The sequence below is a fragment of the Diabrotica virgifera genome, chromosome 2, assembly GCF_917563875.1.
Source record: "Diabrotica virgifera virgifera chromosome 2, PGI_DIABVI_V3a".
NCBI lineage: Eukaryota > Metazoa > Arthropoda > Insecta > Coleoptera > Chrysomelidae > Diabrotica > Diabrotica virgifera.
The window spans coordinates 209,489,816-209,514,098 of record NC_065444.1 but is presented as its reverse complement, the minus strand read 5'-3'; the positions used below and the strand labels follow the sequence as shown (position 1 = coordinate 209,514,098).

Here is a 24,283-nt window from a genome sequence, read left to right as displayed (position 1 = left end):
ATAAGAGCGCCTACCTTTGGATCGAAAGGTCCGAATGGTCGTAAGTTCGAATCTCACCAGGGTCAGAAATTTTTCGTTTATTATAAATAAATAAATGAAAAAAATTATTTTCTGTCCGTGTGGGATCGGTACTCACCGGAGGGACCGCAGACGTTCGGATACAATTAGCGTCTCTTTGCAAAGACAATGACGTCGAATTTGCAATGTAACAAGACACTTACTCAACACACACAGTACACAGTACACATGACGCTAGGTACCTAACTGCAAAAATTTACCGTACCTACGTAAAAAAAATAATTTTTGATAGTGGTAATTTTGAATACGTACTTTAGTTTTTAATAGTGATTATGCTGCAAATTTTCGCTGTTTTGTTATAATTTTTAGATATTTTGTTGATTAAAGTGATGTATTCTTTATTGACCCTTTATTATTTATTCATTATTTAAAGATGAATATTTGCCAAAAACTATTTTTCACACATAATAAAAAAACACTAAAATATTAACATTTAACCAATTTAGATTAAATAATGGTATTAATTAAAATTAAGTCGTATTTTAACTTTTTCTACAAGAGCTCTCGTAATTGACATAATTTCAGAATTCAAATTCAAAATTTTACCAGAAAAATAATTTTGTCAAAATTCAAAGTATACCACTAATTTTGTTTTTCATCCTCTTCTCAAATGCGAAATCCATTTTAAAGAAAATTAATATACAAGGTGTTTTTTTGGGTGGGAATATTTACACAATATTTTTTAAACCGGACCTGGATTTTTTATAATTGTAAATAAATTAATTGATTGGACACCTAAAAGAATATTAGCGTGTTAAATATAAAATCAATATACAGTGAGGTGAAATTGTAAGCTGTATTTCAATTTTTTTCTACTTAGAGCTCTCGCAATTCACTTAATTTCCGAATTCAAATTCAAAATTTAACCAGAAAAATCATTTTGCTGAAAATTCAAATTACACTACTGAATTTAGTTTTTCATCCTCTTTTCAACTAAAAAATCCATTTTAAAAAAAATTAATGTACAGGGTGTTGTTTTGGGATCGGAATATTTTTCCAATATTTTTTAATCCGGATCTGGATACAATTGTAAATAAATTAATTTATTGTACACCTTAAATGATATTTGCGTGCCAAATATAAAATAAATATACAGTGTGGTTAAAAAGTTATGAACCAATTAAGAAAATGGCAAAATAGATAAAACACCCAGTATCTTTGTTATTAATAGAATAAGATCCATTAAGTATGGTATTTTTGAGATCGCCTAAGTGTCCTCTTTCTACAGTTAACGTATGTTACTTTCCCAATGAAACACCCTGTATATGTTATGAGTATTTTAAAGATATGAACAGTGGTGTGGATAAAGAGGACGGAAATAAAATGGTGATGGTTCAAAAATTATGATCCTATTATTAATATCTATGCTGTAAATGCCGGTCAACTTTGACGGGTTGTATCTCAGGAACCACACAATTAAGAGGAAACAGTAGCGATCAACAGGTAGCAAAAACGCGTTCCAAGATTGCGGCTCTAATTTTGAATATTTTTTCGAGATATTTGGTACACGTATTCGTAATATAATAAAGAATGGCGGTACAGAGCCCAATTTGAAAAATATCTTAATATGTGGAAATTACTCTGTAATTAAAAACAATATTAAAAAAACGAGCCTGTACCGCCATTAAGAAGAACAAAAAAATACACTTTCTTCAAATAAACTTTTTTATTCGATTCCTAGATTTTGTGTCATTTTGGAACTACTAAAATTTTTTATTTCATTGGTAGTTCCAAAATGACACAAAATCTAGGCATCGGATAAAAAAGTTTATTTGAAGAAAGTGTATTTTTTTGTTCTTCTTAATAGCGGTACAGGCTCGTTTTTTTAATATTGTATTTAATTACAAAATAATTTCCACATATTAATATATTTTTTAAATTGGGCTCTGTACCGCCATTCTTTATTATATTACGAATACGTGTGCCAAATATCTCGAAAAAATATTCAAAATTACAGCCGCAATCTTGGAACGCGTTTTCGCTACCTGTTGATCGCTACTGTTTCACCTTAAACGTTTTTTCTTTTAAAAGAAGCGTTCTGCCGATTTTTTTCCAATATCGTTTTCCTGATTTAATTTAGTTTAATATTTCCCGAGATATTCTATTTGTTTATAAGCTAAAAGATTGTTTATAATTTTAAAATATTCCCGAGGCCGCCCAAATACTCCAATTTCAATTCTGTAAAGTGCATTAGATAGGTATAGTGTCTTTTTATACAAAAATTATAGTTATTCTTATGCATCATAATTATTGTGGTTATTATAGCGACCGTAGTTTTTTAGTTAACAATTCAATTGTTGGTAAACTGTTAATACAATTTACATCGGCTTCTGGAATTATAACCTTTATGCAAAGAGCAAAGTTATTTAATTATTGATAAACAATTAATTACCTTAAATTTTAATTCAAACTTAAAGATTCTCTTGGAAAAACCCGCATTTTCCGGGGAAAATTTTCGTCGAACTAAATCGGGAAAAACCCGTCTCAATGCAGAATTTAATTGAGGTGAATTTTTATTTGAGTGTTTTTGGTGTAAAGTTTAAATCTTTGGAGTTATAGAGCTAGAGTTTAAAAAAAAACACGATTTTCGGACCCCACTTTGTTGCACACTATCTGCGGACTTTGCATACCTATATTATTAATATATACAATCATAAGATTCGATTCCAGCAATAAAATGGCTGGTAAATAACTTTTCCGTGTATTTTGTTAATTAACCCAGAGTAATAGGGCAAATTAATAATAAAAAGGTACATATTTCTATATTTTGTGTGTTTTTTTTAACTTTATTAGTAACGGAGTGGCAATTTTTCTCATTTCCTGAAAAATGTAAAAAATGGACAACGTGTGATTTGAAAGTCTGTTCCTTAATTTATAACAAATAATACAAGTGAATGATATATTTTTATTGTGTTTTAACTAATTTTATGAGGCACTAATCATAACTTCTTGCGCTTTTTAGTGGACTTGTTATAGTGTTGGTCATTCTTGTTTCATCAAGTTCCTATTTAGATAATCCCGATGAAGACGATTCAAAAAACAGTAAGTACCACTTTTTGTTATGTGGGTATATAAAAATCGGATTATAAGGTAATTTGTACATTATTAACTTCTTTCAATAATTCACAGATTCTAAACTTTGACAACTGAGTTCTTTAAACATTGTGCAACAAGAGTTGCAATATTTGAGTTGCTCCAAGTAATTCTGGTGTCACCAGCAAAAAGAAAAAATTTTACATCGATTTTTAAACTAGTGATATCATTAATAAAGATAAAGAAAAGTAGAGGACCCAGTACTAAACCTTGAGATACCCCAAGTACAATGTTTTTGGGGCTAGAGTCTGTATAATTTGCTTTAACCAGTTGTTTCCTATCCGTCAGACTTTTTCTATCCTACCTAAAATAGCCAAAAGCCCCCTCTCTTCTAAACACACCTCCCCCTATCTTTCACAAATTTCCCGCGTATTAGTGGGTTTACAAATTAGAAAGTATAGAATCTCAAACAAATATACCTTATAAACTTTTAAACCGCTAATATGTACCGGGTGTCCCAATAAGAATGGCTCTCGGCCATATCTTACGAACCGTTTATACTACAGCTTTGGGAAAAAAAATGATAACAAAAGTTTCCCCGAGAAAAGCCTGGAAATTATTTTCATAATTGTAAGTCCACCGCTAGAGGGCGTAATTGAATATCAAAAATTAAAAAATCGAAATTTTACAAAATTTGCCCAATGAAAGGGCACTGGAAATCCAATCATCGTATTCTTCATACAATTCTGTGCATATTTTATTTCACAAGTTTAAGTCTACCTGTGCAAATAAGAGGTGGGGGTGAGTGGGAACCTTGTTATGAAAAAATCGCTGTAAGTCTGGTTCTGCTTAATCGATTTTTACAAACTTGGTCTTGTTGAAAACAGCTCTTTTTCGTCAATGTAATAGTTATAATGTAGAAACAGCCTATTACGTAATATGTCGGCTAGAAGGCGCTATTTATTTTTTTTTAGAAATCTAGTTTTCTTTGGAAAATATTAAATACAAGTATATATTTTTTCCTGTATTACAAAATTAGACCAAATTAGCAACAGAATACCGAAAACCGCATGTCGAAACCTTTTTTATATCTCGAGATATCTTAAGAAACGTGTAAATTTTAAACATAACTGTTGCTGCCATATAAGTGGAAATATTTAGAAGCTCGTAGTGTGCTATGGAAAAAAACAAAGAAACATTGTCCAGATGTCACCGTATATAATGAATCAAAACAACAATGAGACAAATAACACTATAAAATATAACAAAAAAAGAGTGTGTGTACTTTGTACGCGAGTAAGAAGTTATACTTCTATTATTATGATTTTAACGAAATAAATATATTTTAAACAGTTTAATTTTATTTTTATTTAAATATTACACTAATTTTAATACTTAAAATAATACCAAAAAAATAGCGTTAATATGTAAATTTTTATGAATTCTTGCCTCCGCGCGTTCGCGCATTTACTTTTCTCTCGATGAATCGTAGAAAATGTAAAAACGTCAGATTTTCTACAGAAATTTTTATTTTTTATTTCATTATATTTTAATATCAATTATCCTATCCCAAATATGATAAATACATAACTGTTTTTGTCACCGGTAAACTAAATTAAGGAAGTGAAAGTGGAAACAAGTAGTGTGCTGTGGAAAAAATAGAACTATTAGAAGTATTAACTTCAAAAAGTCATCATGTGTCAAATTATGTGACAAATCAGTAAAACATAAAAATTTGTTCATTGATGGTTTGTTGCGGTTTGTTTCTATTAAATTTTATATAAAATTTATACAGAGTAAAATTCAAGATGATTCTTACACACTAAGAAGCATTTGACATGATAGCCACATGCCACATTCTTTGATTGCATAAGAAATGCAACTGTTGCGGCTAGAATATATGCAATGAAATATCCCCAAAGACGTCATCCCAGTAGTACAGTTTTTCAAATTTTGTTTTGATTTATTATATACGGTGACATCTGGAAAATGTTTCTTTGTTTTTTTCCATAGCACACTACTTGCTTCTAAATATTTCCACTTATATGACAGCAACCGTTATGTTTAAAATTTACACGTTTCTTAAGATATCTCGAGATAGAAAAAAGGTATAGACATGCGGTTTTCGGTATTCTGTTGCTAATTTAGTCTAATTTTGTAATACAGGAAAAAAATACATACTTGTATTTAATATTTTCCAAAGAAAACTAGATTTCTAAAAAGAAAATAAATAGCGCCTCCTAGCCGGCATATTACGTAATAGGCTATTTCTAAATTATAACTATAACATTGACGAAAAAGAGCTATTTTCAACAAGACCAAGTTTGCACAAATCGATTAAGCAGAACCGGACTTACAGCGATTTTTTCATAACAAGGTTCCCACTCACCCCTACCTCTTATTTGCACAGGTAGACTTAAACTTGTGAAATAAAATATGCGCAGAATTTTATGAAGAATACGATAATCGGATTTCCAGTGCCCTTTCATTAGGCAAATTTTGTAAAACTCCGATTTTTTAATTTTTGATATTCAATTACGCCCTCTAGCGGTGGACTTACAATTATAAAAATTATTTCCAGGCTTTTATCGAGGCCACTTTTGTTATAAAATTGTTTTTCCCAAAGCTGTACTATAAACGGTTCCTGAGATATGGCCGAGCGCCATTCTTATTGGGACACCCGGTACAAAGTTTTATTATCTGCACTGCGCATTTCCCCTTTTTAACCCATCTAATTATACACGGTGTAACAAAAATACAGGTCATAAATTAAAGTACATATTCTGGGACCAAAAATAGTTCAAATGAACCTAACTTACCTTAGTACAAATATGCACATACAAAAAGTTACAGCCCTTTGAAGTTACAAAATGAAAATCGATTTTCTCGAATATATCGAAAACTATTAGAAATTTTTTATTGAAAATAGACATGTGGCATTCTTATGGCAGGAATATCTTAAAGCAAAATTATAGTGAAATTTGTGCATCCCCTAAAAATTTTATGGGGTTTTGTTCCCTTAAACCCCCCAAACTTTTGTGTACGTGCCAATTAAATTATTATTGTGGTACCATTAGTTAAATTAAATATTTTCAAAACTTTTTTGTCTCTTAGTATTTTTTCGATAAGACAGTTTTTATCGAGATGCTGCTTCTTTTTTAATATGTTTACATAAAAAATTTATGGGGGTTTTGTGCTTTTAAACCCCTCCAAATGTTTGTGTACGTTCCAAATAAACTATTACTGCGGTGCCATTAGTTAAACACAGTGTTTTTAAAACTTTTTTGCCTCTTTGTATTTTTTCGATTAAGCACGTTTAATCGAGATGTGGCTTCTTTTTTAATATGGTTCAAAATATACCTAAAAATGTAAAACATAAATAAATTTTCATATTATTACCAAGTCTCAATAATCGTACTTATACAAATATGTGGTGGATTTGAAAAATATTCAAAATATCTCGATAAAAACTGACTTTTCGAAAAAGTACTAAGAGGCAAAAAAGTTTTTAAAAATTGTATTTAACTAATAGTACTACAATAATAATTAAATTGGAACGTACACAAAAGTTTGGGGGATTTAAAAGAACAAAACACCCATAAAATTTTTAAGGGGTGGTCAAATTTCACTGTAATTTTTTCTTAAGATACTACTGACATAAGAATGCCACATGTCCATTTTCAATAAAAGATCTCCAATAGTTTTTGATATATTGGAAAAAATTCATTTTCATTTTGTAACTTCAAAGGGCTGTAACTTTTTGTATGTGCACATTTGTACTAAGGTAAGTTAGGTTCAATCGAACTATTTTTGGCCCCAGAATATGCGATTAAATATTTGACCTGTATTTTTGTTACACCCTGTATATTAAACATTTGGGTTTGTGCTGAAATTTTTTATCTCTAATGCATTCCAACAGTCACAGCATCAGCATATGAAAATCATAGTCATATAATATACCTACATACTATGTTGTAAATAAATAGTTTTTTTAATTAAAACATTAAACCTTTTAGAACAGTATAAACTCCTGCAAGCATTTTCTATGAAGAGAAATATTAAAGATTTAAGTAAGATTGAGGCAACTGAAAAACCACTACGAATCTTTTATGGAATGAAAGCGTTTTCACTCATTATGATCCTAACGGGTCATAGATCTGCTTTGTTTACAGCTGCACCACAAATAACATTAGATTATGTTGAAGAGGTAAGTAACTATATTTGTGATACAGTCGACTCGCGTTAATTCAAACCTGCGATAATTCGAAACTCTCTATAATTCAAAGTTATCACGAGTTCCCTACAAAATCTCTTTATATTTCGAACTAAATCAATACATTTTTATGCACTTGGTAATTCGAACGAAAAAAATCATTTCTATATAACAAATTCGAACTCATCGGCATCCAGCACTCGACAATTCAAAGTTGCAGAGAGAAAGATGCGGAAAGATTGTAGTAAGTACAGTTTTCTGTACTATTTCTTCTGTACTTTCTTTTTCTGTACCTACTTAAAAAAATCCGGTTTCTTAAAAGAAGATCAGGAAAATATTCCAATACTCAGGGCCCCCGTAACCGAGCGTGCAACGCGTGCGGCGCACGCGGGCGCAACCCCGAAAGGGCGCCAAACCGAAGGTTTGGTAAATAAGAAATATTTATTTTAAATGAGATCATTTTTTTATACAATTTTACTTTTAATTTTTTCATGGACTCATAGAGAAATCTCAAAAATCAAACATTGTATTATTACTGAAAAAATAATTCAAATCTTATTTTATATTTGGTGTTAATAAACAATAATTACCACATTAATTGTATTTTTAAAAACAATATAATATCCGAATATCTCTGTTTTTCAGTTTTAATGTTTTCTAAAGTAAAAAATAATATTTAGGGTATGGTGCATAGTTACAAATATTATTCACTAATTATGGACTGTACCCCAGATTCAAGACGTATAAAGCCAATAAGCCTAATTTTGCGTTATGTTGTATTAAACGATATTTCTAAAAAAAGTTCAAATAAAAGAGTTTTTTAGCTTCTCGAATAATGTTTGACACTACAAGGGAAGCGTTATTTAATTTTGTTGTTGAACTATTACAAAATTTAAATATAAAAGGCATGAGAGGTCAAGGCTATGATAACGGTGCCAATATGCGTGTATCATAAGGGTAGGATAATCACAGCTTAAATTTAGTAATGAATGATGCTGCTATATAAATAAAATAGTAAACTTGTTTAATATAATACAAGAACTTTACGTATTTTTCTCTTCCTTCACAAAAAGATGGGATATTTATTATAAAACTACATGTTCCTGAGTTAAATCTAAAACCCATAAGTGATACAAGATGGTCGAGTAGGATAAAAGCTATAAAGCCACATAAATTTCATATAATTAAAATTTGTGAGAATCTTACAAATATAGCAGATAATGATACCTTTAACATAGAAATTAGACAGTATTAGAATAATAATTGATCAAGTCCTAAGTTCGTTAAATAGTAGATTTAATATAATGTTTGGGATAATTTTTTTCGATTTTTAGTGATATTATTACATTAAGTGATGATGATATTTTAAAAAAATTGTCGTGCTCTTCAAGAAAAGCTAACTGATCCAGTAAAAACTATATTTACGACTAAAAACTCTTAATAATCAATATATATTTTAAAATATCTAACTACATCTCTACTAAATATCACTTTTTCATTAAGAATCCTCCTCACTTTAACTGTGTCTGTTGCTTCTGGTGGTGAGATCATTTTCAAAATTAAAGTTATTAAAAATTATTTGAGTTCTACTGTGGTAGACGAAAGATTATTCTTGTTTGGCAATATTAGCTATATAGCAATAGCTCGTCAATAAAATTGACTTTGAAGATAATGATGAAAGAATTTGCTGCAGTCAAATCTAGAAAAACACCCATCTAATTCAACTTAGATTTATCCTATCGCTTTCTAGATTTAAGAGCGTAGGCCCAAAATTGCGAACCAATGTTTTTAAATGTACTCATTTTCTTCCAATCCTGAGAAAACTAATAAATTTTTTTGAAAAATTTAAACGCAGAATGAAATTAAACAACATATAAATGAACATAACATAAATGAAAATAAACATTATTACCAAGGGCCGGAAGTCCATTAGAATAAACAAAAAGTTTTTTTAATGAGATATTTAAAATTAAAAATCATACTAAATTTTCTCTTTTTTCACCCCTGTAACTTATTAAAATAAATGTTATAGAAGTTTTCGGGGATTTTCGGGCCTCTGTAATAATATAATCTTTCATTCTGCGTTCAAATTTTTGAAAAATATTTAAGTACATATTAGTTTTCTCACGATTCGAAAAAAATGAATACATTTAAAAAGCATTGGCCTGGAATTTTGTGCCTGCGCTCTTGACTAATGTTTTTGTTTTTTTTTGCGATCATCAGCAAACCAGTTACAAGAAAAATAAAATTTGTGTTCTTGCAATTTCTGTTGTTTTATTACAAGTAAAAATAAAAAAATTTAGATTTGTTTCATAAGCGAATATAGTAGATTTAAGGGCGCTAAAATATATGCCGCACGCGAGCGTCGCTCAGCCTTGCGGGGGCCCTGCCAATACTCATGGATTATGAAGAACCAGCAACTGAACCATTAGTTGACATCAGCGGTGTGAGTTTTTCTGACTTGTTCAAGTAGATGAAGATGTTGCTGTCTCAGGTTCACTAACCGATGGCGAAATTTTATCTGCGACAGATACGAATGAAAAAAGTAACGACGAAGATGAGTACGATACATAAGAACCTTTGGCAGAGGTGTCAGTTAAGGGAGCAAGATCCTCATTCGATACCTTACAAACCTTCTGTCTACAAAACGAAAGTGATGAAAAAGCATTTCAGGCACTTTTTTCTCTTAAAAAAATTATTGAGCACTCGGAGCAGCAGCAATGTGATTTGAAGCAAACCAGTATAATACAGTTCTTTCGAAAGATTGATTAATTCACTATTTTTTTGTATTCACTACTTTAATATAATAATGGACGAAATAATAGAAGCAGTACGTAAAGGTCGTGGTTACAGAATGGGGAATAAAGAAATCAAAGTATTGTGTTATGCAGACGACGCCGCATTAATCGCCGAGACAGAAGACGATCTCCAAAGATTAACACACATCTTTAATACAACAGCCAAGAAATACAATATGATAATATCAGCAGAAAAAACCAAATGTATGACAACATCTAAATACCCACTACGATGTAAAATCGAAATTGATGGGAAAATAATAAAGCAGGAAGCAAGGTTTAGATATCTGGGAATTGATATAACCAGTTACGGAGATGTTGAAGAGGAAGTACGACAACAAAGCTTAAAAGCAAGTAAAGCGGCGGGATCTCTTAATGACACAATCTGGAAGAACAAACACTTAAGACAAGACACAAAAGCAAGAATCTATAAAGCAGCAATTAGACCTATATTAACATACACGGCGGAGACAAGGCCTGACACATCTAAAACGAGACGACTACTAGAAACAACAGAGATAAAAATACTCCGACGAATATCAGGGAAAAGTCTGTTGGATAGGGAGAGGAGCGAAAACATAAGAAGACCATGCAATATAGAAGACATAAATGGATGGGTGACAAAACGGAAACAGGAGTGGAACGAACACATTAGTAGAATAGCAGAGGATAGGATAGTACGAATAGCACGAGATAAGTCACCAAATGGACGAAGAAGTATTGGCAGACCAAGAAAAAGGTGGTGCGATAACCTAAACAATTTAGGAGGATAATATTGAAGAAGAAACAGGCTTTAAAGCCTACATACAAGAAGGAAGAAGAAGAAGAAGATTAATTCACATTATGAATACATACATGTATGTACACGAATGTACCTCTAAACTTTTGTCATCGTTATAGAATAGCAGTTAATAAATAATAATTGATCAACACTTGATAATTCGAAGATTTATTTATTTTCTCTCACAAATTTCGATCCATGTGATATTTTAAACACTCAATAATTCGTAATATTTTAAGAGTCCCTCGAGTTTCGAATTAACGAGAGTCGGTATTATGAGATTTAGCTAAATTGATATCAAAAGTGATAGTAGGTATGTGATAAAACTGGGAACAGTCGCGCCTTAAAAAAAATCTAATATTTTATCCTTTTTCGTGATAACTTGATGAAAAATTTTACAACATAACTTCCCACTCGGAAGTACCTCGAGGGTAACTGAAATTAAACAATTATTCTGTTATTTGTTTTTAGCTGTACCGAACATTATGGGCCGCTATCATCTTTCATGCAGATCTCTTTGTAGATACATTCTTTCTTATAAGTGGGTTATTAGTTACTTACGGCCTTCTAAATAACTTAAATACAGGCAAGAAATTTAATCCAGTTTTTATGGTGGTAGCCAGATATTTAAGGTACTTTATTTTTATATGTATTTTCTACCGGGTCATAATCGACAAACAGGCCATAGGAAACTCAATGGAAAATGATGATTGATTAATTATCATTATAAAATGGAGAATATCAATTTTTTTGGGACTCCAAAAAGATGCAATAGGTTTTCGACTTCTACCCCGGGCTAAGACCTCCCTTAACCCGGCATCCGACAGATGAGGTGTGGTACAACCCAGCAACACTGAGTGCCTAATACATATTATTATTGTGATAATACTTCTATCTGCTTTTTCGTGAGTTTTTTAGGAGAGATGAAAAAAGTTTTTTTAGGGCCACCTCCTGTTTTTATAAGATATTTTTTGACTTGTTTTGTAGTAAATTTTTCTATATAATAAGTCAAAAGTTACGTATGAAAACAGGAGGTGACCCTAAAAAAGGTTGTTCTTCTCTCCTAAAACTCTCACTAGGGATGGGAAAAACTTACCGGTTATAATCTAAAACCGGTTTTTTAATTCGAAACTGCCGGTTTTAGCGGTTGTTTTTTTGTCCCGGTTATAACCGGTATTTTCTTTTTAAAGTAATAACCGGTGAAAAACCGAATAAATTACCTGTGAAAAAAGATTAATTTAGAGAAAAATGAAGAAATTTCTATCTATTTTCGATCTCAATCATATTATGTATTAAAAATTATAAATAATATGCGTAATTAACCCAAAACAACCATAATTCAACTTTTATTTACTCATAGAGAACTGGACGAAAGTGTCACATCAGCTTTTATGAAACAATTTTGGGAATAGGTATTTAGATTTAAATGATAATATTAACATAAAAAAGTAAGTGATCTGCTTGAAATCGATATTTCAACCATCATCTAAAAAATTGTTTATACTAGAGTACTTGAGACTCTTGTATGAAATGTGAATAGGGAAATACGATTAGGAATCTCCATTATGTAATTTTTAAACAATAAATAATAATTCGTAGGAAATAAAAGGTAGGTATTATACAAACGTATTAATAGTATATGACTTTATGAGGCGGAGAAGCATGACTTTTCTTGACGCGCCCGATATTACGCGCCGAACGAGTGAGGCGCGTAATAGAGGGCAAGTCAAGAAAAGTCGCTTCTTTGCCGAATAAAGTATACTATTTTTTCTTCAAACGTAGCAATTTTCAACCATAAATAGTACAATTCATACGCTATTTTTACTCGAAATTAACTGTGACAACTATCAAAGTCGTCTAGATGTTAGAAATTAAAATAATTAAGTCGTCGGTGGGATAAACCCTCATGATTCGCCAACATCGGGAATGATTGCTAAAAGTTGTGCTCGACCATCAGTATCATCAACAATTACCAATGCGTATCAAGAGTCGGGAACATTTTTGCACGGTTTCAATTTTGAAAATGCCTCATTAACTAATTGTACTTTTAATATTACTATAAATAAAAATGATGTTTAATTGTTGTTAATGACATTTGTATTGTTGCTTTGTGACATGTTTCATATTGTTGCCATGACAACATTTTTCCCTCCGCCGTAAAGAAATGGAAAAAAAAACTGCTGCCGGCGGAGACATCAAACTTCAGACATCAAACATCAAACTGAAGACATCAAACATCAAACTGCTGCCGGCGGAGACAGGATCAAGTTAGATCAGTAATGTCATCATTATTTGACGTTTGAAGAAAAAAAATATTAGCTACTGAAATTTTTTGATGGCAATAGAGAAGTAAATAATGAATTGGTTTATCGAATTTATTTTTAAGTAAAATATAAGTCATTTGGATATTTTTTTAAAATCGATAGATCCAAGGGACATTTCGGTAGATCGGTAGTCGGCGAACACAGTGGAGGCAGTTTCCGCTTACGGTTAAACCGCGCGGACCCGCTTTTAAACGTTTTCAAAATGAATGCACGTCTTTAAATGTACACGAACATAGTCAAAGCAGGTTCGCGCGGGCCAACCGCTTTAACCCGCCTGACCGCTTTTGCTAGAATGATATTTTAGTTTTTTCCGCGCGGTTTTAATGTTTACTCGAATAAGAATTTAGTTTAATCTTTTTTTTTTGTCGCGCGAATTCAGTGATTTTACAATGAATATGTAAATATGTATTTATGTAAATTACACCAGTTTTTAGTTAAACGATACTCCACTTTCTCCAAAATATAATTAAAAGTCTCTTGAGTCATTCTCATATACTGGAAGAATCGTTCATTATCTTCTTTTAATTTTTGAACTAGATGATGATATTCTCCATAAATGAATCTTTCTCGATTAATAGGATGTACACCAACTCTCTTTCTTTTCAGTTTAGTCAAAACAGAATCTAAAGCAATATTATATCGTCATCGGAAGACGACATTTTGCTACAAGTAGCAGACGCAACTGACAAATTTGAACGATCTCTCTCGCTTTTACCCGTCTTCACTGTGTTTTTTTGACCCTACCCGCGCGCGAGAACCGCGCGGTTTGCCCGTAAACGGAAACCGCTTCCACTATGTTTGCCGCCGTAGGATCAACACTCATCTTTTTTTGGAAATATCCCAATTATTGACAACGCAATATACCTACGCCGATGCCGTCTGCAACGAGCGACGAATCAGAGAGTGGGGTAGTTTCGCCCATTTTTAGGGTAATTTGAAAGCACCTGGGAAAATTTTTATAGGTTGAATTGTTTGGGGAATTTTTCGGGAGGAAAACTGAGCAAACAAAAGTGCAATATAAAATGTAATATTATAACCTATTGAGTATTTGCTTTTGATTAAAAAAACCGAAAACCGATTTTTGGAACAACCGGTTTTTTTGACCGTTTATATTCGCCAGGTTAAACCGTAAGTAAAAAAGACCGGTATAACCAAAAACCGGTTTTTTGTTCAACAACCGCCATCCCTAACTCTCACGAAAAAGCAGATAGGAGGTATTATCACATCACCGACGCGCGGCGGTAGGTACATTTTTTGCATGTAGTGGCACCAGCGCAGCGGAAAGATAGCTTTCTATTGTATATTCGTCTATATGCAACGACACATAGTTTTTAGTCGTCTGTTTAGTTTCAGCAAGAACATTTGGATTGAAACTGGTTACACCCCACGTTTAGGATTTTGTACTTTCTCTAGAATTGTTTTTATTTTGTTTTACTCCTATAAATAAGTAAGTCTAGATAAGTGAATATTATTTTAAAAATAAATAATATTCACTTATCTAGACTTACTTATTTATAGGAGTAAAACAAAATAAAAACAATTCTAGAGAAAGTACAAAATCCTAAACGTGGGGTGTAACCAGTTTCAATCCAAATGTTCTTGCTGAAACTAAACAGACGACTAAAAACTATGTGTCGTTGCATATAGACGAATATACAATAGAAAGCTATCTTTCCGCTGCGCTGGTGCCACTACATGCAAAAAATGTACCTACCGCCGCGCGTCGGTGATGTGATAATACCTCCTATCTGCTTTTTCGTGAGAGTTAGGGATGGCGGTTGTTGAACAAAAAACCGGTTTTTGGTTATACCGGTCTTTTTTACTTACGGTTTAACCTGGCGAATATAAACGGTCAAAAAAACCGGTTGTTCCAAAAATCGGTTTTCGGTTTTTTTAATCAAAAGCAAATACTCAATAGGTTATAATATTACATTTTATATTGCACTTTTGTTTGCTCAGTTTTCCTCCCGAAAAATTCCCCAAACAATTCAACCTATAAAAATTTTCCCAGGTGCTTTCAAATTACCCTAAAAATGGGCGAAACTACCCCACTCTCTGATTCGTCGCTCGTTGCAGACGGCATCGGCGTAGGTATATTGCGTTGTCAATAATTGGGATATTTCCAAAAAAAGATGAGTGTTGATCCTACGGCGGCAAACATAGTGGAAGCGGTTTCCGTTTACGGGCAAACCGCGCGGTTCTCGCGCGCGGGTAGGGTCAAAAAAACACAGTGAAGACGGGTAAAAGCGAGAGAGATCGTTCAAATTTGTCAGTTGCGTCTGCTACTTGTAGCAAAATGTCGTCTTCCGATGACGATATAATATTGCTTTAGATTCTGTTTTGACTAAACTGAAAAGAAAGAGAGTTGGTGTACATCCTATTAATCGAGAAAGATTCATTTATGGAGAATATCATCATCTAGTTCAAAAATTAAAAGAAGATAATGAACGATTCTTCCAGTATATGAGAATGACTCAAGAGACTTTTAATTATATTTTGGAGAAAGTGGAGTATCGTTTAACTAAAAACTGGTGTAATTTACATAAATACATATTTACATATTCATTGTAAAATCACTGAATTCGCGCGACAAAAAAAAAAGATTAAACTAAATTCTTATTCGAGTAAACATTAAAACCGCGCGGAAAAAACTAAAATATCATTCTAGCAAAAGCGGTCAGGCGGGTTAAAGCGGTTGGCCCGCGCGAACCTGCTTTGACTATGTTCGTGTACATTTAAAGACGTGCATTCATTTTGAAAACGTTTAAAAGCGGGTCCGCGCGGTTTAACCGTAAGCGGAAACTGCCTCCACTGTGTTCGCCGACTACCGATCTACCGAAATGTCCCTTGGATCTATCGATTTTAAAAAAATATCCAAATGACTTATATTTTACTTAAAAATAAATTCGATAAACCAATTCATTATTTACTTCTCTATTGCCATCAAAAAATTTCAGTAGCTAATATTTTTTTTCTTCAAACGTCAAATAATGATGACATTACTGATCTAACTTGATCCTGTCTCCGCCGGCAGCAGTTTGATGTTTGATGTCTTCAGTTTGATGTTTGATGTCTGAAGTTTGATGTCTCCGCCGGCAGCAGTTTTTTTTTCCATTTCTTTACGGCGGAGGGAAAAATGTTGTCATGGCAACAATATGAAACATGTCACAAAGCAACAATACAAATGTCATTAACAACAATTAAACATCATTTTTATTTATAGTAATATTAAAAGTACAATTAGTTAATGAGGCATTTTCAAAATTGAAACCGTGCAAAAATGTTCCCGACTCTTGATACGCATTGGTAATTGTTGATGATACTGATGGTCGAGCACAACTTTTAGCAATCATTCCCGATGTTGGCGAATCATGAGGGTTTATCCCACCGACGACTTAATTATTTTAATTTCTAACATCTAGACGACTTTGATAGTTGTCACAGTTAATTTCGAGTAAAAATAGCGTATGAATTGTACTATTTATGGTTGAAAATTGCTACGTTTGAAGAAAAAATAGTATACTTTATTCGGCAAAGAAGCGACTTTTCTTGACTTGCCCTCTATTACGCGCCTCACTCGTTCGGCGCGTAATATCGGGCGCGTCAAGAAAAGTCATGCTTCTCCGCCTCATAAAGTCATATACTATTAATACGTTTGTATAATACCTACCTTTTATTTCCTACGAATTATTATTTATTGTTTAAAAATTACATAATGGAGATTCCTAATCGTATTTCCCTATTCACATTTCAACAACATTACATAATTTACTAAACTCAAAGCAAAACAAAATTCTGACAAAATAAAAAATAAAATACACATGAACACTAATGAGGAGTTATAATCACAAAGAGCGCACTCAATACTAAAAAGTAAGATTTTACTGTTTTTTGTCAAAATACTCAAGGTACAATATTATTGCATAGATATATTGTTATTGTACGAGGGGGGCGCGGTGAAAATAATTATGGAAAATTGGGTTGCAAAGGGTAAAAGGTTGAGAAACGCTGCTTTAGATCATATCCCGTAAATCGGTAAAATTAGTTACCTTTAGTCGGTACAATGGGAATGTTTAGTTTTTGTTTAATACTTCTGTTTGAAAATATTTCAATATGCCGAAAGAATCTTGCCTGGTTTATTCCTGGATCAGAACCTATCCCGAGCTTCATTACAGCAATGTAAGCTTCATTACTTATTCTGCAAAGCATGTAGTAAAATGGTGAGTTCTAAAATTGCTTTCTTCCTCTTTTTTCTTTACTAAATGGCTAATATTTGGCTACTTCCTCATTAAAGTTTACTTACTTACTTACTTACTTAGTCCTAAGCCTTTCTACCTTTAGGTATAAGGCTGGTGGATTTGAATTTGGCATTACAGTCTCCATGTTTTCCGATCTTGTGTTAGGTTTCTTGCAGTTTCAATGTCAATCCTTTCTTCTTGACTTCTTTCCTGATTTCATCTACCCACATAACTCTTGGTGTTCCAGGAAACTTTTGTTTTTCCCCTTCACTCTCGTTTCGAACACTCGTTTTGTTAGTCTCACGTTCGACATTCTACACACGTTCCCCAACCATCTAAGTTGTCCATCTACTATTTTTTCATTGATTGGTTCTAGTTTTAGGTTTTTGTCTGATTGTTTCGTTTTGTATTTTATCTGTACTCTTCAGAACAGGAATCCCAGTATCACTGAGAATAGCAGTGGACTCAACACGCATCCCTATAATTTGACGCATTGACTTGTAGTAAATTTTCTGGATTCGTCGTTATTGGTTGTTACTGTATTTGTATTATTTTTGTACATATCCTTTATTACTTCCATGTTGTGCCTGTCGACTCCCCCGTCTTTTAGTTTCTTCCATACGTCCTTTCTTCGGATTCTGTCAAACGCCTTTTCCATATCTATGAAGCATGTATGTATCTCTCAATTCTTATTGATTACCTTCACACTCACATGTCTTATTATGAATATTATAGGTCTTGCGTGCTTCTGCACTTCCTGAATCCACACTGTGTGTCTTCTCACTGTGAATAAATTGCATGTGTAAAAAATAATGTTTTTATTTCAAAGATAACCTACGATTGCCCCCCCTATAAAAGAACCCGTTAGAATAGAATAGAACAGAAAATTTGTGGTTTCTCGAAATGCGCATTTTTTGAATTTTTGTGCATATCTTGCGCATATTTCGTAATTTTTTACTGCATATATATGCGCATATTTCATCAAAATTGATCGCATATAAATCCGCTCCCTATCTATAAGCTATCAGCTATAACTAACATTTCTTGTATGAAACATTTTTTTCATTTTTTCTACGGCATGCAGATTATTCCTAAATCGATGTTTTTCGTATGCACCCTATGCACCCAAAGAAGGTATCAAAAAACAATTCAAACTGCCAGAATGTTTTTCAATCTTCTGCGCTGAAGCTGTTGCGATTTACGAAGCTTTACTGAATCCAATTTTAAAAGTGTTTTAATTTTTTCAAATTCGCTATCGGTATTACAAGCGATTAGAAAAATTGATATACCAAAAACACAAAGCAACACTTTCGTAACTTAAATCAGAAAAAACTCAGTTTAAGAAGTGTTGGAAGATACATAAAATTCATTTGGGTGAAAGCACACATTGGGATTAAAGATAATGAGACTGTTGATTTTTTGGCAAAGGAGAGCATTTTCGTAGGAACTGAAGCTAATTATGTTATATGCACTCCAGAAGTTCTAAGGATGTCTAAAAATAAAGTCCTTAATGGATGGAACTATGCATGGAAGGAATACTGTTTTACAAACCCCAATAGATACAACCGTAGTCAACCAGTTCTTCCCAAAGGATATTGACATAAAGAAATTGATGTGCCAAGGAAATACATCACGACGATAACCAGAATGAAATTTGGTCATGCATGTTATCCTTCACATTTATGTAGGTTTTCTTTAAAGACGATCGTAATAAAAGTCCGTTTGATGTTTAACAGTTTTAATTAATAAAATAGATGACTAAATTATTGTTACTATTAAATTAACGAAATGTAAAAGTACTTGTGTAATTGCGACCAAAAATCTTACGTGTTCTTATTCTTACAAAAGGGAAATGTATTTATAGATAATTTGCGTCTAATAAATATAATACCCGTCTTAATTCGTCTTTTTACTTCTTATTATTCCTAAGAGCACGTCCGTCGCTTTTATGATGTTAACATCGACTGAATGTATATTCCAACACAACCAAAATTCTTTTACTTAATGCTAATCTTCCCCTTTTCATGGTTTAATTCGCTTTCGTGGGAACTAGCCTATTAGTAATAAAAATTGGGTCAAAGGGCTCTACTTTGTTATTTTTATGTCTTAAAAATAAACAAAATCTGCTCACTAAACTACCCCTCGATTAGATGCGCCCACCCATCTGTGCATTAGAGCCTCGCCGATAACCGCTCGTTTCGTGTTTGTAAATACTAATAATTAAAGAAATATTATATACAGGGTATCTTAAAAATTAAGATAAAATATTTACAATCCTACATTTATATAAGTTGAAAGTAACTGAATCTGAAAATCGTGAACATTGTGGCGTGAAAGGTGACTTAGACCATTTATTTTTTGGATGCATTAAAAATATACAAGAATCAAATAAATTATATAATAGTTTTTTAACGTCGGGATTGCAATCTCCTGTTAATATACAGTATTTGATATCTTTGGGATTGGAAGAAATATTTAGGTTACTTATTGACTTTCTCACAAATTGTAAAATTGTATTATATAGTAGCTTAGGGTTTAGTTAGTCTTTGACACCTATGTCTAACCTTTTGTAAATTTACCTTACTTATCCGCGGCCTAGTCTTGTGTTGTATGAAAATGGCCTGATGGGTCCCTGGACGAGAAGTGTGTGTCCCAGTTAATGTCCCTTTTGCCATAATTATTGATTTTTCTTTCGGATATTCGCTTAGGGTAGTTAGGATTATTTAGGTTAGTTAGGGCTAAAATATGTAACTTGTAACTGGCTGCATCACTAATGTGTATGCCAAAAAAAAAATGTTTTTCGTCCTCAACCACTTTGAGGGGGGTTTTAGGCGAAAGCCCGGGAAGAGGAGTAGCAAACTTCTTTTCACCTTTTGAGGCCCCACAAATAACATTCTCAGCAAAATTCAGCTTGTTGATTGGACTAATAATACTCTGGCAAATGTATTGTATTTTTGCAAAATTTTGGATTGTGTTTAATTCTTTGAACAATTTTAACATTTGTTTTTAATACAGATTTCAGTCCTCTACAAATACTATCTTGTGACTTTTGATGTAAAATAATTAGGGAAGCAGGAATTCAGCAATTTAGAATTTCCCATTGAGTTTCCTATGACTTGTTTGACGATTCACCACTCGGTATTTATCTGAGAAAAAAAATAAGCGTGTGACTAACGATTCCCACGTACATTGTACTTCATCGGTGTGTATATTTAAAAAACTGTGTTTTAGGTTAACACCCTTATATGCATTTTGTATATTTTACCAAGCTACTCTGTTATATCATATGGGAAATGGGCCTTTATGGGAACCAGTATTAGGACAAGAAAGAGAAGACTGTAGAAAGAACTGGTGGACTGGAATACTATACGTATCAAATTTGATTGATTCTGAGCACATGGTAAGACTTTATTATTTACCATTTAGCTGCACATACTCTCTTAAAATTTAAGAATTCATTTCATGTCCTATTTAATTATATATACAATAACCACCACGCTACTAGACACACGGGAACATTGAGCTATTACAGTCCTGGACACTTCACTAGTTGCAATGTTTATTTTTAAGTCTATATAGAAAATGTATTGAAACCGACAGATAAGCCTAATAGAAAGTTGACAATTAATAGAATAGCTGTATTTGACGTTTATAGTTGTCATTTTGTTAAAGTTGTAAAAGTTTTAAAGTATTGTAATATTCGTAGTGTTTGAATAAAGCATTACTTAAAGCAGAGTGACAATACAATTAATTAATGTATTATTTGTATGGAAAATCAATTATTTTGAATAGTTTCTTGACAGTAACATAACAGAGAGTCACATCACATCTGAGAACGGACCGGATTAGCTCCCCCCCCCCCATTCGGTTGTACTTTGAGCTCTATACGCTTAACACAACACCATTACTATTCCATATCCCCAGAGACAAACACACAGTTGTAACCCCCACCCCCATAGGATCATCCTGGTTACACCCTTACACCCATGATACAAATAATGGTATTAAATCAAGGATTAGACTGAATATAACAAAATCAGAAATCAAAGAGGCACTTCATCACTTGAAAAAAAATTATAAACTACTTTTTAATATCACCAAGCCGCTAGGACTTATCTCTTGCCGTACTGCTCCACCATACTTTAGTTGGTTTGTATCACTTGCCAAGTGAACAGTCCTTTATTCGGCAGGGGAAATCCAATTTCCCTTAAAGTGAATTCTTTAACATCGACCTAGTGTCGTATTCATTTTACAATTTATTATTATCAACATGTAACTCATAGGTTTTATTAAACAAAATGTGGGCTTGTTTCAATTACTATGGTTTGTTTTTTAAACAAGAGGAGTGATTCAAATTTACCGCGCTTTATTGCTTGTTTGTAATTGGTCCAACCGCAGGCAAGTTTACTCCACTGTTATCAAATTTTGACACTAATGACATTTATCAAATTTTGACACTAGTGACATTTCATAGGCTAATTAAATTATATCGACGATTTTTATGTTTTCTGTTATTCCTTTAATTTTTAGATTGTTAGTCTGCTTTTATATAAAAAGCAGTTGTTTTTGGAACCTTTTTGGCAACATATTAATTTAATATAATATCTATGGACTACCGTTGAGGGCCGACTAGATCAACCAAAAAAGAAGATGTATTTGGTTATTATTGTAGCGACTTTCTTGGGTGTGAATCTGTCTTTTTTAGTTTACTCCTCCTGGTTAAAAAATAAACATAATAGGATGTGTTTCACTGATGATGGTCTGATTGGACCGAAAACGTTCTGAAGAATTTTAATCCATTTGGATAATTTTAAAATTTTTTAAATAAATTATACCCTCATAGATTCGAAGTTTTTTTTATTTCTTTGTAAGTTTGATTTTTTTTTAAATGAATAACCATTTTCAATGACCAATTTCACCAGAGAAGGTTCCTATTGTTTTCATTCTGGTGGGATGTAGAATAGCATTATGTTGTTTTGTATGCCATTAGAATGAAAACTTAGTCTTTTTGATTTTTTTATTTGTTTTAACATGTTTTGTTTATAACAATTGAGGAGGTTTAAAGCAAAACCGAAAAAATCCACTAAAAACGATTTTTGGAAAAATAGGATTTTTCTGGGACGCAAAAACTAATTATGTTTTTTTTTTGAAAAGACAAAGTCGCATCCACCCGAAGGTTATTAGCGACATTTCTGTAACATTGGTAACAATATTAAATCAAAATTTGGTAAAAATGAATTACAATTTGTATACAATTAAACTTTTGGAGCAATAATTGGATTACACGCACTAACACTTTATTTTTGGAACGAACTTTTAGATCGCTAGCGACACTCCGACACTCTCTTTCTGATGCATCATTAGTGATAGCGCTACGCGCACTAGTATCTGCTTGTTCATATTTCCTTCAATGCCTATGTGAGATGGTATCCACAGGAACTGGATTCTTCTGAAACTTTCTTGAGCTTCCATTAGTTCGGCCTTGGTTCTTTTCTCATTGGGGTGTTTATGGTATATATTTTGCATAGATTTGACTGTGCTAAGAGAGTCGGAAAGGACTGGGCAACAAGGGAGGTTCTTAATATATACATACATAGTTTGATGGCTTTAAACAAACCAAAGAGCTCTGCAGTATAGATGCTGGAATTCCGAGAAAGATGTAGGAGCATAACAAGGCGATGAAAAATTCCATCAATATTCTTTTGAAGTAGAAACTTGAATCTCAATGTTGGCTTAATTGAGATGTGTCACTTTCCCAGTCTGACGCCTCACTGCCAAGATAACGATGAATTTTTTTCTTTATGGACGTGAATTTTCGTTTTATGGATCTTTCCTTTAAATGGGGGTAAACTAGACTGAGCATATGGGACAAAGCTGATAGGTCTGTGGTATATTCTTGAATTGTGGTTATAGGATCTGTTGATCCCGTGATATTTATTAGGAGCATGTTAAGTTGATCAAAGTTTAGAGGGAAAGGTAGAGGGGGATTTTCTATGAAGTTTTTAGCAGGGTCAAATAAGAGAGAAAATGAGCATTCAGAAGTGCTTGCTGAACTAATTTTAGCTTTTTTAGATTTTGCTGGGACTTTAGGTGGTGGAAAAATGTTACATTCTTTTGAAGATGGATCTGCTTCAGGTAAAATAATTTCATCAAAGTTACGTTTTGGTTGATTAATTATGTGGCTGTCCTTATTTGATGCATCTTCTTTGTTCGGTATCTCCGGGACGTTGGAAATAGACATTTGTTCACACTGAGAAGGGTTTGTATCATTGGGTGCTTGCAAAGATATATTTGTTGCGTTGGATACCGATGCTTCATTGTTTTGGTTGGGGTTTAGTTGAGCTAGTGGTTCGGAGTACTGTGATGCAATGTGACCTGGCTTCTTGCATCTAAAGCAAACTAAACTGTCTTGAGAGATGAATATTCTATATATCGTGTTGTCAAAAACAAGAGTAAATGACTCTGGTAGTGTTAGACTGTGAGGACTGATATAGATTTGTCTTCGAAAACTAAGGATGTGATTGAACTCAGGCATAGAAGCCCTAATTTTGAGGAATGTCATGGGGGAGACAGAAACTATGCCGATTTTTTGTAACTCATTGATTAGCAAGTCGTGCGGTATTGAAGGACATACGCTGGAGAGCACAAGTCGTTCCGCTGGTGTAACTAACCTTCTTGCTCTGACAATTTGTATTTCTATTTGTATTTGTATTTCACCTTGTATTTCTATTGGACCATGATTATTCATAAAATCATCCCGTATTTGTTTATTGGATAAATACATACATATGCGATTATTAGATAATCTAGAAGAGAAG

At 32.7% G+C, this 24,283-nt stretch overlaps 1 protein-coding gene across 1 annotated transcript in view; it reads left to right on the top strand.

Moving 5' to 3' along the window:
- LOC114331560 (nose resistant to fluoxetine protein 6-like) overlaps positions 1-24,283 on the top strand; it is a 112,052-nt gene that overhangs the window by 73,201 nt on the left and 14,568 nt on the right. The window contains exons 4-7 of the mRNA XM_028281166.2: positions 3,041-3,120; positions 7,128-7,318; positions 11,375-11,535; positions 20,697-20,865. Of these exons, the coding sequence (XP_028136967.2) occupies positions 3,041-3,120; positions 7,128-7,318; positions 11,375-11,535; positions 20,697-20,865 (601 nt within the window). The remainder of the gene's footprint in view (positions 1-3,040; positions 3,121-7,127; positions 7,319-11,374; positions 11,536-20,696; positions 20,866-24,283) is intronic.